This window comes from Podarcis liolepis (assembly GCF_965112155.1).
Source record: "Podarcis liolepis genome assembly, chromosome: 2".
In the NCBI taxonomy this organism is placed as follows: Eukaryota; Metazoa; Chordata; class Lepidosauria; order Squamata; family Lacertidae; genus Podarcis; species Podarcis liolepis.
This window is the reverse complement of record NC_139555.1, coordinates 29,704,471-29,720,143: the sequence shown is the minus strand read 5'-3', so window position 1 is coordinate 29,720,143 and position 15,673 is coordinate 29,704,471. Positions and strand designations below refer to the sequence as shown.

The 15,673-nt window shown below is 41.6% G+C and overlaps 1 protein-coding gene across 2 annotated transcripts in view; it reads left to right on the top strand.

Moving 5' to 3' along the window:
* Positions 1–1,829: 1,829 nt before the first annotated feature.
* The window catches only part of RPTOR (regulatory associated protein of MTOR complex 1), a 313,358-nt gene continuing 299,514 nt past the window's right edge, over positions 1,830–15,673 (top strand). For both annotated transcript variants that reach the window (XM_083489852.1, XM_083489851.1), the window contains exon 1: positions 1,830–3,428. In XM_083489852.1, the coding sequence (XP_083345978.1) occupies positions 3,267–3,428 (162 nt within the window). In that variant the 5' untranslated portion in view covers positions 1,830–3,266. The remainder of the gene's footprint in view (positions 3,429–15,673) is intronic.

The following is a 15,673-nucleotide window of genomic DNA, read 5'->3' as shown; positions in this document are numbered from 1 at the left end:
TAAGTATTTAGTAGCTGAAGAAGTACAAGAGAGTAGATAGTACTGTTCGGAGCTCCTTGGGTTTGGCAAAAGTTTTCATTGCTCCTTGCTGTCAGTTGCACAAGCTAATAAAAATGATGTCTCAGGAGAACAAGGAAAATTCTATTCCAGTCCTAGCAGTGCCAAGTATGAAATTCATGACAACATCTAGTCAATTATTGGATAGGCTAAAGGATGATTCTTGTGGTGAGAAAGTGAGAATTTGTTTAAGTTATTCAGAGATATTACTGGTTGTTTATTGAATTTGAGAATATATTAGGATAAACTTGAGAGTTGTGAAAGGGCTTGAAAGATATTTACATAGTTCTGTAGGTTGCTGTTTCTAGAGGTGTTATTTGGTTATTTTTAACTGGCCTTTTTGTTTCCTTCTTGCCATATGCTTGAGTTATATTTTAGGTTATCTTCAATGATAAGTGAGCATTTTAATTTTTAATTTATTTTTAAAAAAATATCATTTATTGATTGATTACATTTATATCCCACCTTTTCCTTCAAGGTGGTGCATATGATTCTCCTCTTCCTCATTTTACCTTCACAACAACCCTGTGAGGTAGGTTAGGCTTAGAGGCAGTGACTGGCACAAGATCACCCAGTGAGCTTCTGCAAGGCCTTGCTTTCTAATGAGAAAAATTGGAACATCATTTTTCATTCTGAAAAATGCCAAAAATTGGGAGTTACATCAAACTTCTTGATTTTTGGAGGTACAGTGAGCTTTTTAATTTTTTCCAGCACTGTACTTATTTTAAGTGGCTCAAGCAATTCCAAATAATATCATTTTATTCAGGCTTCTTTTTAAAAACAAAACCAAAACCTTGATCTTGAAGAAGTAATTTTAAACATTGATGCTTGAAGCCAGGCATTTTGGCACAATGTAGTTTCAGATTCCACTGTTAAACAGTCCCAAACATACCTACTATCTCTATTCCTTGAACTAGGAATCCTGGCAGGGTAAGTCTTACATGTACACAAGTTATAGACAAAATAAAAATATCCTTTAAAGCAATTTGATGCTTCAACAGAATGTCAAACAGGTGTGACTGTGACCATGGGCATAGCCAGGATTTATTGGGGGGAGAGGGCAGGCTTTATGTTGGGGTGGGGGCAGAACTGAGTTATCTGCAGGGCAATTGGTCAGTTAAGTATTTTTATTTATTTATTTGATTTGGTGGGGTCAGCTAGCCCCCTGCTCCCCCCCTGCCGGGGCTACGCCCATGCTTGTGACTTTACGATAAAAGTAAATTGGAGCTCACCACATCTTTTGTAATATACATGCCTCGGAAAGATACACCTGCAAAGCAACTTTGACTATTGCCATGGAACAATAAAAAATGTACAGAGAAAGAGATGCATTGTTCTAACCAGCACTACAGTAAAAATAAAATAAAAATATGTTGGCGTGTTTTCAGTTAAGTTGGGAAGTTGGCATGTTTTCCCCCCAATTAAGGATAATTAAACGAATTTTGGTTCATTTTGACAAATCCCCCCCACCATATTAAATTATGAAGATCACGGTGATCTCATCGCCTTATCTAATCTATCTATCACCCAGTAATAGCTGCCCTATTTCTGAAGCTGGGCCAAGGCTATTTCCTCTGTGCCGCCCCCGTAGCTCTGCCTGTTGCGGGCGGCGGCGGCGGCGGCGGCGAGTCTTCGTGCCAGGCGGCAGCTCGCGCGGCTGAACGCCGTCACGTCTGTTGCCGCGGCAACCCCTGCGCTCTCGGCCCCTCCCGCCACCTTTGCCTCCAACTCCTTCGTATTTAAAAGGCGCCTGACGCGATATGAGCCGGCCGACGGCCCGTCGCCGCAATGCATTCTGGGCCTCGGCAAAATGGCTGCCTCCTTGGTGCGCTGCTGCTGAGGGGAGTTTGACTGTCCGGCAACCCGGGACGTTTTCCTTTTAAGCTTCCCGAACCCCGCTGTCTTGGGGGACTTTTCTTTACGCGAAGAGGAGCCATCAGCTGTCCCGAGACGGGGGACACGATGGGACGAAGTGGGCGCCCGTCGCCGCAGCCGGGCACAGGGCAAGTACCTCCACGGGGGTAGGACGTTCCTTCTCGGCCACCGGAGACCATAAGCTCTCGGAAACAGGCCCAGGCCCTGCTCCTGAGCCCGACTGCACCGCCAAGGGCTGGACTTTGTCGTGAGTGAGCCCCCTTTCCCCTGCATCCTCTCCGAGGATAGGGATAGCCGCGCCTGGAGCAGAGGCGACTTCGGCTAAAGCTGCAAGCTCCATCTTTGCTTCCTATTATTTTGTCTGTAAAAGGACAGACATCCCGACCCCACGTTCTTAAAAGTTCTGCCTTGAACAGGGTACCACGTTGTAAGTCTATCCCGCTCTGACGGTTCCCTTCTGGCAAGAATCCTGTGCTAGTAATCTCCATATTTGAATCCAAATTAGACCTGCTGAAACTCTGTACATCCCCCTGCAAATGTTGCCTTAACGAGGACTTAGATGAACAGCAGTTCCCACAAAGAACTTCCACTGTTGCTAGAGATACAAGAGGTTCCTAATCTGATTCTCCACCCTGGATAAGAACTTTTGTCACTCAACGTCTCTTACATTGCCTGCAGTCTCTTTGTGTGGTATAAGGCGTCACTTTTAACCTAAACAAGACTACCAAACATCCTGCAACTATAGTAGTATTTGCATCTTGCCCATTAATTTGCAATGTTTAGACCACTTGGCTAGATTCCCAATCTTACGTCACATTCTTCTACTGAAAATAGTTCTATGCCCATCTTCTAAAACTTTATTCTGAATGAATATTCATTGATATCATTTCTGCTGGGTTATGTCATAATTTCTGTTGCAACCAAGAACCAAATATCTCCCTAGTTCTGAGATAACAGTGACAGTGAACTATATCTTATTCCTGAGGAAGGCAACAACAACAAAGGATTTACATACATATCTCTGACCCATGAAGCTAGAGGGTGATAATTCATTTGCTATCAGATACTGTTAGTTGTCCCTTGTTTAGGGATTGCAGCACTCCTTAAATTTTCTCAACCCAGACAGGAAAACCCCAGTTGCTGAGCAGGGAATATTGCAACACTCTCTGGAACAGTAGCACTTGCAAATCCACTTTGAAAACAGCTCCTTCCCAGGAAACATCTTCTGGGAACAAGACTTGCCAGATTCCTTTGTCCTTCCAACTACTTTTTTCTGGACATTGTGTTGGAGTGGAGGTTTCTGATTCCTGGTTACATTAGTTCCTTTTCTTCTGATGGAATCTGACATGCTGCAGTCCTCCCTCCTAGGGCTTGGGGAGGAAGATGAGTCGGACATGACTGACTGGAATCTGCCCTTGGCCTTCATGAAGAAGAGGCACTGTGAGAAAATTGAGGGCTCCAAGTCACTGGCTCAGAGTTGGCGGATGAAAGACCGGGTAAAGATATATAGTAGCAAATTTTATTTGAAAGGGAGATTCTAATTTTATTCTTTGCTTGCTTGAAGTCTGCACGTTGTCCTTGGGTACACCCCTGGACCATTATAATTTTGTTTAGCTTTGAATACTTGTTAAATTGATACAGTCATGTTGATAAATTATGCATTTGGTTTAATAATGCTTTAAATTGTTTGTCATTTGTCTATACAGTGGTGCCTCGCAAGACGAAAAGAATTCGTTCCACGAGTCTTTTCGTCTTGCGATGTTTTTCGTCTTGCGAAGCACAGTCCATCGCAACTGCGCCTCTTCAAGCGGCTTTTAAAAAAAAGCGCAAGATGTTTTCGTCTTGCGAAGCAAGCCCATAGGGAAATTCGTCTAGCGAAGCAACGCAAAAACGGAAAACCCTTTCGTCTAGCGAGTTTTTCGTCTTGCGAGGCATTTGTCTTGCGGGGCACCACTGTAGTCTTATGCATAAAAGAAACATAGCTAGCTGTCTTGGGGGGATTTCACCTAACAAAAACTGTCAGTGGAAGCCCCCTGAAATTGGCTCAGGGAGGTCAGAAGAACCCCCAGAATATTGCACGGGGGTGGGCGTGGGGATTGTTCAATCTGACAAACTGATATAGTTGCACAGACAGGATATTCAGCGTAGTGTGACACTGAATTCCACCCTTGGTCCATTAGAAAAAGCTCCACAGTTGGGTAATAATCAGGTTACACATAACTGTTTATTTAAATAATTAAAAATGTTGAGGTGTTGGAATCTAAAAAATAAAAGATAGAAATAAGATGTAGTGATAGTGAGAAGGTAGATTTTTTTCTATGAGAAAATTAAAATAAAAAGGCTTTACATGACCCACCTATTTAACGACATCATAAAAGGGACCCCTATCCCCAAAACCTGGACCTCTTCCAAAATAGTTTCTATCCCTAAACCTCTGAAAGATAGCCTCAAAATAGAATCATACCACCCAATTTCATTGATTAAACCAAGACTACAAGATATTCACATCAATCCTAGCTAACCGCCTAAAAATCTTTCTGCACAAACTAATCACCCCGGACCAGGTAGGCTTTGTCCCTGGTTGCAACATAACAGACCCTGTTAGGAAACCACTGAATCTGATGGAACACAGCAAAATGATGATCATGTCCCTAGACATCCTTAAAGCTTTTGATTGCTTAGAATGGAAATATCGGTTAGCAGTATTAACTAACATGAAATTTGGCCCCAGCTTCCTACAAACCCTCAAACAAATTTGCTCCCAAGCCTTAGCAAAATGTAGAATTAACAATGTGGACTCCAATACCATAGCAATCCAAAGAGGCACAAAAAATGGATACCCACTGTCCCTATTCATCTTGGCCCTGGAGCTCCTAGCAATCTGACTCCAAGCAGCCCCAGATATCAAGAGTGTGGAAATAAAAAGTAAAACCTACAAACTAGGGCTCTCTGCAGATGCCCTGATGGTCACAACACCAGACCCCATAACACAGCAACCACCCTAATTAAAGAACTCAACACATTCGCATTGGTGTCAGGCCTACAAGTAAACTTTGCAAAATCTGAGGCTATGTGCTTCAACACCCCACCACGCAACACTCAAAAGGAATTCACCAGCATCACAAAGATAAAACTCTGCTGCACCAAATTCAGGTACCTAAGGGTTCAAATAACCAGAAACCTCAACAAACTATACCTCCACAATTACAAGTCCCTGTGGTGACAAATCAACAGAGACTTGAGGAAATAGAACAACACCAACTTCACCCTTTCAGACAAAATAGCCATGATCCAAATGATCACCTCCCAAAACTAGCCTATTTATTCCAAATCCTCCCAATCTGGATTCCCCCAAACCAACTCCAGAAGTGGCAGAAAAAACTACACTTGTTTATTTTCTCACACAAAAAGCCAAGAATAAGCCCCCAATACCTGCACCTCCCTTCAGAAGGAGAATGGGGTGAACCCCCAACATAGAATCATGGTACATTGCCAACCAAGTACGCCACATAATCCTGTTTATTCTAGAAGATGAGATGAAACAATGGGTCCATTTGTAATAAAACGAATAGAAAGAGAAACTAGCCAGTTGACGCTGACATGAAACCCCATACAAAATAATATAAGCCTCATCACCCCACCCCCCTCTTCCCCCCCAACCTTATACCATACTCAACACTAATGTCTCACAGCAAATGTAACTGATTTGTAAGAGAGACTGTGCAACCTGAAAAAGAGACAGTGCATGTACTTTTGTAAACCAAGAAAATCTTTAATAAAAATAAATAAATAAAAACCTGAGGAGTTCATTCAGCATTAAAGATTGCTCAGATGACTAGTTAATGATAAAGTTACGTTTTCGCTATTTATCTGAAAAGTATAGATTAAGCTATGGGTTCCAAAGCAATAAGAAATCATTGTCATTTTTATGCTACCTGAGCACTTGTTTCATTTATGAAGCACAATTTTAGTAAGCAGATTATTGTAAGATCATTTCATTCTTTGGGTAAAATTGAGGGTACATTTCAAGTTTTGCTTAAGCTTACACACGGAATCTATAGTGTGGGAAATATTTTTGTAATACAGTATAAGAAGATAAAAGCAAACAAAATTTCTTTGTAGCATCAACCTGCCAGCCCAAAGAAATCTTGTTGACATTGGAACTTTGCAGCTTGGAACATGCTATCTTTATTTTGGGATGTGTGGTGGGTTGTTTTGTTAGAATTTAGGTGACATCAGTGTGAATTGAGTCCACAGATGCAGTTCACTGCTGCTTATTTTTGCATATCTTGACTACTAACTTGCTTCTCTGGGGATTACAGCTAATTCATTTCTGACTTTTAATTGGCATAAAGAGCCTATGATTAGGAAGATTCCTTGTATTTAGCTGTTTTGTTTTATTTCCATTGCTCTTTTATATTTCATTTTAATTGTCTTATCCTTAAGAGTGTCACATGGCAGGCATTAACTATTACTTCAGTACAGTATTTATTTTTTTAAAAAAATATTACTTTAGTCAGTCATGGGTAGATTCATGGATACAAATGCTTAGAGCTGGAGTAGAACTTTGAGTTGATTCTTGAAAACTTTGTTTCTCCTATGTTTATATCTCTGCCACTCATGTAATTGTAGCATTGTAGTTTTTTGTTGAGGAAGGGTCACAACCTAGAGCTATTATATAATGGGACACATTGAAACCTATATAAGCTTTGATTTAGGAATTCTCTCTAGCCTTTAGGTTATACTTGAGCTACATTTATCTTTTAGTGAAATAATTAATATGAGACCCTGGTTATAATATTGGAATAGTTATGGGGTAATTTTATATTATGCTCTTTTGCAAGATTAAATTATCTGAGTATTGAGCTAGTTCAGGGGTTGGCAAAGTTTTTGTGGCTTGGGCTGGTTCATGGTCCTGCAGACACTGTGGTGGGCTGGAGTGTGCATGCATGCACGCATGCGCAAACGCTATTTCCGGTACTCCTTCTGGTGCAGAGGAGGCGTGCACAGCTTCCCATTGACCGCAGGAGCTTCCTGCAGCCAATGGGAAGCCGGCCAGCGTTGCAGAAGGTGATCCTCGTTCTGCTCTGCACCGGTTTAGCACAGTGTATGGGAGCCTACTGAGCGGGCGTGGGGGTCCATGAACCTGTTAAATGACCCCCATGGGCTGCTTGTGGCCCATGGGCCTTAGGTTGCCGAACCCTGTGATAGTTGATACATTTGATTTTAAAAATAAACTATATCCTATTTTTAATTTGGAATATAATCCAGAGTTTATATAGCACCAATTTGGAAGACACCATTTTTAATTTACTACTGCCAATAATAATTTTAAAATGTTTAATGACACCACTGTTGGTGTTCTGCAGAGAGGGCAGAATCCAGGTTCTGGGGTGTTATCATAAGAGGTTTTGGATCAAGTGGATCCAAAGCTCTCCTATTCCTTTGGCACACAGCCTTGATGGGGGAGACGAATGCCAGCCTTGTTGAACTGCTTCCCCTTCTTGGCAGCTCTCTTGATTGGGTGGATCTATGGCCACAGATTTTCCTTTCCCGCCCCTCATTAGATTAATCCTCCCATATGTAATTCTGCATATATAATAGATTCTGAGTAAAACTGTTAGCAATCCAGTGATAATGCTGTAACACTAGCCTCATGACAATAAATTGTAATACTTTCTTGAAATGGTGGTAGTCAGTTTAGCAGTGGTTTTTTGCCTGACTGACAAATAACCTGAAACCTTTTTCATTGTGCTGCTGTTTGGTGGCACAGTTCCATTTTAAGAAAAAGTCATTGATAAATCTAAACAACATAGTTAAGTATTCACTACTCTTTGCCCAGAATTCTGTAACTTAGCAGAGGGTTTGCTCTTCGTAGCCTAGATCCAAAGTATCTGTATGCGATCAGAATGACACTCCTTTGATCTATTATTTATTCAAAGAATCTTTTTTTATCACACAGAGTAGGAATTTCACTTTGAATGTGGAATTAAATCTCATAGTTCTGGTAGCAAAGACTTCATTAAAATAAAAGGGTCTTGAATGTGTTGGATTTTTACTGACAAGATGCTACCAAAGTCAGAGCTTTTAAATTGAGCCACATTTACTTATATTGATTTTTAAAACAGATCGGAAGTAAAAAAAATCTGGTTGTAGTGGTTTCATTTTAACAATCCCCCCCTCCCCCGCCGGTTGCCTTACTTACCTCCTAAGTAAGAATTAAAATATTCCCTTCATGGGAACAGGAAGACCGTGGGTTTCTATGGGAAAGCAAAAAAATAGAAAGGGCTGCTTTAATGGACTAATAGAGCTGACTGGTGTCTGAATGACACAACATCTTCCTTAGAGCCAACAATAATGGATAGATTTACCTGCCATTTCAGTATCAGAACCATGAATGGAAACCTTCACATTTCAAAAGATTATTGCTGAAGGTTATAATAGTCCTGCTGATTTATAGCCTGACCTTCCTTGCTGGCCAGTACAAGTCTTCCTGTTGTACCTTTGGTTGGGGTTTTTGGACTTGTTCAAATACTGTTGGCAAGGGGGAGAGCGGTACAACAATTTTGTATGGAGGAAGGCAGGTGTTTCTTAAGGATCATTGCTGCCTACTCCCTCCCTTCCTCCCCCCCCCCATATATATTGTGCTGTAATCTACCCTTCTCCAGTCAGTGATTGGATAATGCATTGTAGTGCCAGCTTTTCTTGTCCCCTGGTCATAGAATGGTACATATAGGCCACAGCCCCAAGATTAAGAGTCTCTTTGTCAGTGTGGTATAGTGGTTAAGAGCGGTAGACTCGTAATCTGGGGAACCGGGTTCGCATCTCTGCTCCTGCACATGCAGCTGCTGGGTGACCTTGGGCTAGTCACACTTCTTTGAAGTCTCTCAGCCCCACTCACCTCACAGAGTGTTTGTTGTGGGGGAGGAAGGGAAAGGAGAATGTTAGCCGCTTTGAGACTCCTTCGGGTAGTGATAAAGCGGGATATCAAATCCAAACTCTCCTTCTTCTTCTTCTTCTTCTTCTTCTTCTTCTTCTTCTTCTTCTTCTACCAGTGGAGCTATCCCAGAAGTACCTTCTCTGTTATTCCATTGAGGTAGCTGATAACAGTAGCTGGAACTCATGTTAAAACATGTTTATAAATTGTCAGTCAGGACATTGTCAATACATTGTGTTTCTTCTTGTGAGATATTTTAGAGATAGCTCGGGTCATATAAGCTGCCTTTTAAGGTAAAGGTAGGCAAAATATTTTTTAAAAAACCAATCCTGGCTTATGTTTTGAAGTAAGATTTAAAAATGCAGATATTACTTATGAATAAGCAGGTTTTTTTATACACAGCAAAATGGTTGAAGAGACTATACAGTGGTACCTCGGGTTACAGACGCTTCAGGTTACAGACTTTGCTAACCCAGAAATAGTACCTTGGGTTAAGAACTTTGCTTCAGGATGAGAACAGAAATCACGCAGCAGCAGCGGCGGGAGGCCCCATTAGCTAAAGTCGTGTCTCAGGTTAAGAACAGTTTCAGGTTAAGAACGGACCTCCAAACGAATTAAGTACGTTACCAGAGGTACCACTGTAGTTTTATAATTCTGTTGTAGAATATGTGTGTTGTTGCTTTTTAAACTCTTCCTACTATAGAATAATATTTTTTAAAAAAGACCTAATGATCTTTAGCTATTCTGGAGGACGAGACAAACTTCATTGCTGATGTGTTGCTTTACTCCACACAACTATGGCGAACTTTCCTGAGCATAGTGGTTCAGTCTGTCTTTTATATTTTCAAGAATGGGCAACTTGCTGGGCAGGAGCCAGAAAATGGAAAGCATATATACAAATATAGTTTCAATATTGATTGCTTGTTCAGATAAGTGCTTGCTTAGTAAATGGTGAATCTATCAGCTTTGCCATTTATCAGGAGCAATATTTGCATTACGGTCTGTGCTTGAGCATTGCTTAGCTGTTTGTTTTGTTTTGTTTTAGTCATCTGAATGAAGTCAGGAGTTTTGGAAGGCAGTTGCACTTGGATGTCCATGATGCAATTTCCTGAAAGCTAAACATTCTGTGGAATAGGCTTGGGCGATGTATTGATATATCACCCAGGACCGGAATGGGGGGGGGGCAGACCGTGATGGTGGTTTTGCTCAGTGGTATATCACTAGTGAAGCAGCTGCTGCTCCTGAGTCCCATTGCTACCAGCGCAGTGATGGTGAAACAAGCTGCAGCTGGCTGCTGGAGGCAGAGGAACTCAGAGCCGTAGAGGTAGCCCTAATCCTTCTCCTGCTAGTATGCAAGTGGGAGAAGAATTGGGGCTCCCTCAGCTGAGGAGCAGAAGGCTTTGCACTCCCAGGCTTAGGTGTGCGGATAAGACCCTGTCCTTCTGGATGGACGGAGATTTTGCTCAGAGCCTTCGTTCTCCCTGGCTGAAAGGGCCATGACAGCAAAGATGAAGGGAGCCCTGACAATGGAGCCTGTCAGGTTCCTTCGCAGTGCTTCCTTTGTCTTGCTGGCGAGGGGGGGGGGGAGCAAGTGGCCTGTTTCTCCTATGAAAAAGGCTGATTGTGTGCTCCCCATTTCTTGCCATCGAAGCTGAAGGAACCCTGCGAACGGAGCCTTACAGGCTCCATTCACATGAATCCTTCCGTCTTCACTGGCAAGGGGGGTTGGCGAGCAGGCGGCCTTTTTCTCCCAAGAAAAGAAGGCTGTTTGACTGCGCCTTGCACCTTGCTGGCAAAGGCGAAGGGAGGCTTGCAAACCGAGCCTGTCAAGATCCAACGCTGGCCTCCCTCTGTCTTGGGCAGTGGAGGGCTAGCTCAGCTAGAGAGCAGGAGCCTTTGCACCCCCCAGCTGAGCAGCAGGCTGGGACCAGCTGCATTGGCCCCAATCTACAAGAAGCTGGGGTGAAAGCACCTTAACACCTGTTGAAGCAGTTTCACCCGGGGCCTTGCAGGCTGGGGTGAATGCAGCTCTTTCAACATTGCGGTTTATCGCCAAACCGCGATGTTTTTGCTGGTGATACACCACAATGCTGAAAACCTAATATCGCCCAGCCCTATTATGGAATGTGGAGGTTGAAAAAGCAAACCAAGCAGTCTCAAGCAGCTGATTGAGGAATCTAGTGCACATTGTCACCATAGCCACAGTGAGAACTGACCTTTCAGGATACATGTGGCTGTGGACTACCTGAAGAGTCATGTGAATTATTAATATTTTTCATGGTTTTGTTCATTTTTTATGCTCTTATTTAATTCATCAATGCTGAAATATTTGATCTCATTTTTCTTAAATGTTATCTAAGCCTCTTACAGATTTTTTTCGAGCTCTTTCGGAAACAACTGAGTAAAATGCAGATAGAGTTTATGTGAACATCTTTGTTAATTGAAAATACTCGTTAATGCTTTGTTAAGAATAGAATGTTGTTATTTATTTGGACCAGCATACAAACCTCTTTGACTTGAGTCAGGGCCAAATAGCACAACGTATATGTTTGCCTGATGGCATTGCCATTGTGGATAGAGAAGCCTGGGGAAGGTCAGGACTTGTTGGTTTGCAAATTTGTTGATTTGTCTTGTATCGACACTTTCACTAGAATGAAATTCCTTAAGTTGGGTATAAAGCTTTGCCAAGTTAAAATGGCAGGAGTTCCCTAGCAACCCTTTGTAGTGAAAAGACCCAAGAGGCTCATGGAATGAAGATTCCTTTAAAAATTCTGTATTCTATTCCAGGGACCTCTGAGATGTTAATTATTTGGGAGGGCTGGATGGGAAAAAAGATTGGACTTTGCAGCTTCAGCAGAACCCATCCTATTTTCGCTGTCCTTTTTTTAGTTCAAAAAAAATAGCCCTGTCTTACGCTTTGCGATAAACTTTGTAAGCATCTTTGATATCCATTGACTGGCTTTGTGCATGGTGCCGTGAAATCATGTTAACTAGGAATTAGTGTAACAGAACTAAACTGTCAGACTTCTTATGATGGCTTGTTTGAGTTGACAAACTAATAAAAGGTATCATATGAACACGGGGGTGTTAGAAAAAAAGACTTCAGATAATTAGGCTGTAAAGAAATGAAAAGCTATGCTTTATGGAAGCCCTAGAAAGAAAGTTTTTAAAGCACACATAAGGAAATGAGGTATCAGAACACAACTAAGCCTGTGTGGTGGTTTAACCAGCAAGGGTTAAGACTCTTCCTTTGATTAAGGACAGCTATTATTTGTAAATGATGTACAGTTAACAGAGTTGGAACAAAGTAAGTGCTGCTAAATTGAGTATTCTGTTGCAAAATGGATTACAACTGGGTATCACTGTAAATAGTTAGGTAATGAATTGAGTAAAATATTAACTGACTGATTAGGTGACTAGATCACGTATTTGTTAATATATAAAAGCAAGTTTGTATTTCACCCTAATCTGATGACGGCAAAGGGAGATAATGTGTTGGAGAGGTATAGCCTTCCTCCTTCCACTTCCAAAGGCAGCTTCTGAGTTTCAACTGTCTGTGTCCTGCCACTGCTCTGTGTTGCACACCTACTTCCCCTTTCCTTGTGTTTGTGTATCTAATACCATATACAGTGGTACCTCAGGTTAAGTACTTAATTCGTTCTGGAGGTCTGTTCTTAACCTGAAACTGTTCTTAACCCGAAGCACCACTTTAGCTAATGGGGCCTCCTGCTGCCGCCGCGCCACCGGAGCACGATTTCTGTACTCATCCTGAAGCAAAGTTCTTAACCTGAAGTGTATGTAACCTGAAGCATGTGTAACCCGAGGTACCACTGTATAGCTATAGGTGTGTGGTGTGTATGTGTGTTCATGACACTTTGGCTATTGCCATTGCTGGCATGCAGCTCTTGCAGAGGTGCCAAACCTTCAAGTTGAGCCATGGGCTGAAGAAGATTAGTCACCCTGCTCTTAGTCAAGCCATTGTTTCTGCAGCTCCTGTCCAGATGTTGCACAGACAGCTGCTGCCTCTGCTGGAGGTTGATCATTGGTTTTGTTTTAAAAATGTAAAAATCTACACCTGGTCCCAGCCTGATAGTTCTTTTTATTCTGCCTACGAATAATGCTTGCTATAAAAGGAATTACATTCAGGAAGTGTTGTGTTAACAACTAACTGTAGAACCTATCCATCTGAATATGCTTTTAAGAAGGAATTTTGCTCCAGAATGTTGCCAACATTTGAGTCATAAAGTATAAATGCATTTTCTTATTTGTTAGGGCTATTATATCTGGAAAACTACTTCAGAATCTGTAAGCAGCAGCTTTCTTGTTGCCTCAGCTTGTTTCCTTGAAATTATTATATTTCAGCACCTTGGAAAAAGGAGTCAGATGAAAGGATGTACGAAGTGAGTAATATATACTGAAGCAGAACAATTTATTTTGAAGGAGTTAAATAGCTGTAGTGTGGAGTCCCATACTGTGTGTGTGTGTGTGTGTGTGTTGGGGGCGGGGAGCACAGAAGGGAAATAACCCTATTAGTCTTCAGGAACAGCCAGCTAGACTATTGCTTATCCATGCCAGTTTGGTGTCAATTTCAGCAAAAAATGCTGCTTTAAAACACATGGAACTGAGGAATAGACAGTAAATATTGGCATGCACAATGCTGGTCACAGATCAGGCACTTGAAGTGAAATATTGAAAGATAAGGCAATGTTAGGTCACAAAGGAAAAGTAGCAAATAAATGGGGGCGGAAGAAAATATTATTTGGCAGCATTCTTTCTCCAAGAAGAATTATTTGTGCTTGTCATCTGTCTCAATGGGCAGATCTGTCATGTAACAGGCAGGGTGTCCCCCCCCCTTGTGAGGTTTTAAGTAGCAGTTTTCCCAGTATATTATTACTTGTAATATGCTAATGTTCTCCAACAGAGTGTTCTCTTAGACTGTCTGAACTCATACCATTCTTGTTTAGCAAGATTGCTTAACAGATAAAAACCAGTACAATAAGCACTTCTAATCCTTCCTAGCAGATTGCCCAATACTTGTGTTCCACAATGCACACATGTTAACCTTTGAAATGGCTCTTGGTTTCCAGTATGATGGGTTTTATTGGTCTTTCATGACCTGAATGACTCGTCATAATGATTAAACTTTATTAACACCCTCCCTACCATGCTTGCAGTCTTTTTGCTTTGGGTTATGCTTTTCAGTTATGTAAAAGAGTGCAATATAATCCTATTCTAGGGGTGGATGGAGTAATTCTCCCTGAACTGGGTTTGTCACCTGGTAATAGGATTATTGGTGATAGTGTCCCTTGCATGTCTGGCAAGATCTGTGGAAAGGGATAGGTAGAGTTGGCTCTGCCCCCCTCCCCACTGTGATTCCTTTTTAAGACCTCAGACCTTTTTAAAACAAGTAACCTGCCTTTTGTAGTTCAAGGGTTGAAGTAGTGAAAAAGACTAGTAGTGGTGGTGGTGGTTATAAATGAGATTATTTACCGAATTATTTGTATTTTTGTTTAATTTAGTAACAGAAACTGTTGCCCTTTTAAAAAATAATGTGTTGAAGGATTTTAAGAGAATTTATGGGCAGAATATAGGATCTGGGCTGCCTTTCTTTCAGTATAATAAGTCTGGTATAGTTTATCATGGAAACTGATAAAAGGAGTGAGGATTTCCCTACTGTTGATTTGTCATCTTCACAAGACTAAGAAGTGGGATCCTAAATTGAGTCAATTATGTTTGGAGGATGCCTTGGAAGTCAACAGACATCTAACCTGATAAGCAAAACAGTTAAACAAAAGGAACTAGTAGAGGCAGCTCACTGTGTTTGTTATCATTTGGAAATCTGAGCAGAATACAAGACTGGAAGAAATGTTGACAAAGGGTTGCTTGACAAAGGTGAGGGATTCCTGATCAGGAAGTGTTTTGTCTAGCTTTGTACAGGGAAGCAATTGTGTAGAAATGGCTTAAGAAATGAATTGACCTTTCTTAGATGGCCCCGTGAGTTTAGTGGTGAGCAGATCTGTCAGATCCAAGACTAGCACACTGACTCTTCTTTTTACTGCTTTCTCTTCCTTGGACTCTCCAAACTGGTTCCAAGGTGCCTCTTTTGAGCCATGTGCTGCTGAAGGTGATGCAGATCATCCTGCTTGCTTCAGAATTTGAATCTGATGCCTGAGGAAATACATTCTGTGTTCACTCACTAGTTTCTAACATATTTACAGTGACTGTAGCTGCATAAACTGCTTAACATCTGTTGTATCCTAAAGTTGGAATTGCAGGTAACTGTAGCAGGCATTATAGACAGTCTGTATTTTGAAACTGACTGTGGGAGAGTAAGGTTCATACTTGATCTCAGGGTGAGGAGGATGTGGTATGAAACACCAGCTAGCTGGATCTGATTCAGTTTATGTTGATCTCCAAGTGTTACTTTTTTTTATTCATCTTTGGATGATGACTGTAAAATATACTCACGGAAGATGTCGTCAGAGTGGGTCATCCTTGCACATTTCCTGTTTACAATTTGTCACTGTTTGACTCAAGCTGGACAATTCAGTGTGATTAGAAGAGAATCCATATTCTAGAATGTTGAGATTTTATTTATTTATTTGTGGGATTTACATCCCACCTTTTACCATGAGTGGCTTCAAGGCAGCTCACGGTAATAAAACATAATAAAAAAAGCAACAACCAGACAAATCCAACATTGCGCAAGCAGACTTCCCACAACCCTGTGGAGCAGACTATGCAGGTACATGGGGGCTGCAGGGGGAGGAGGGGACGCCAGTCATGAGACTTCACTCATGAATG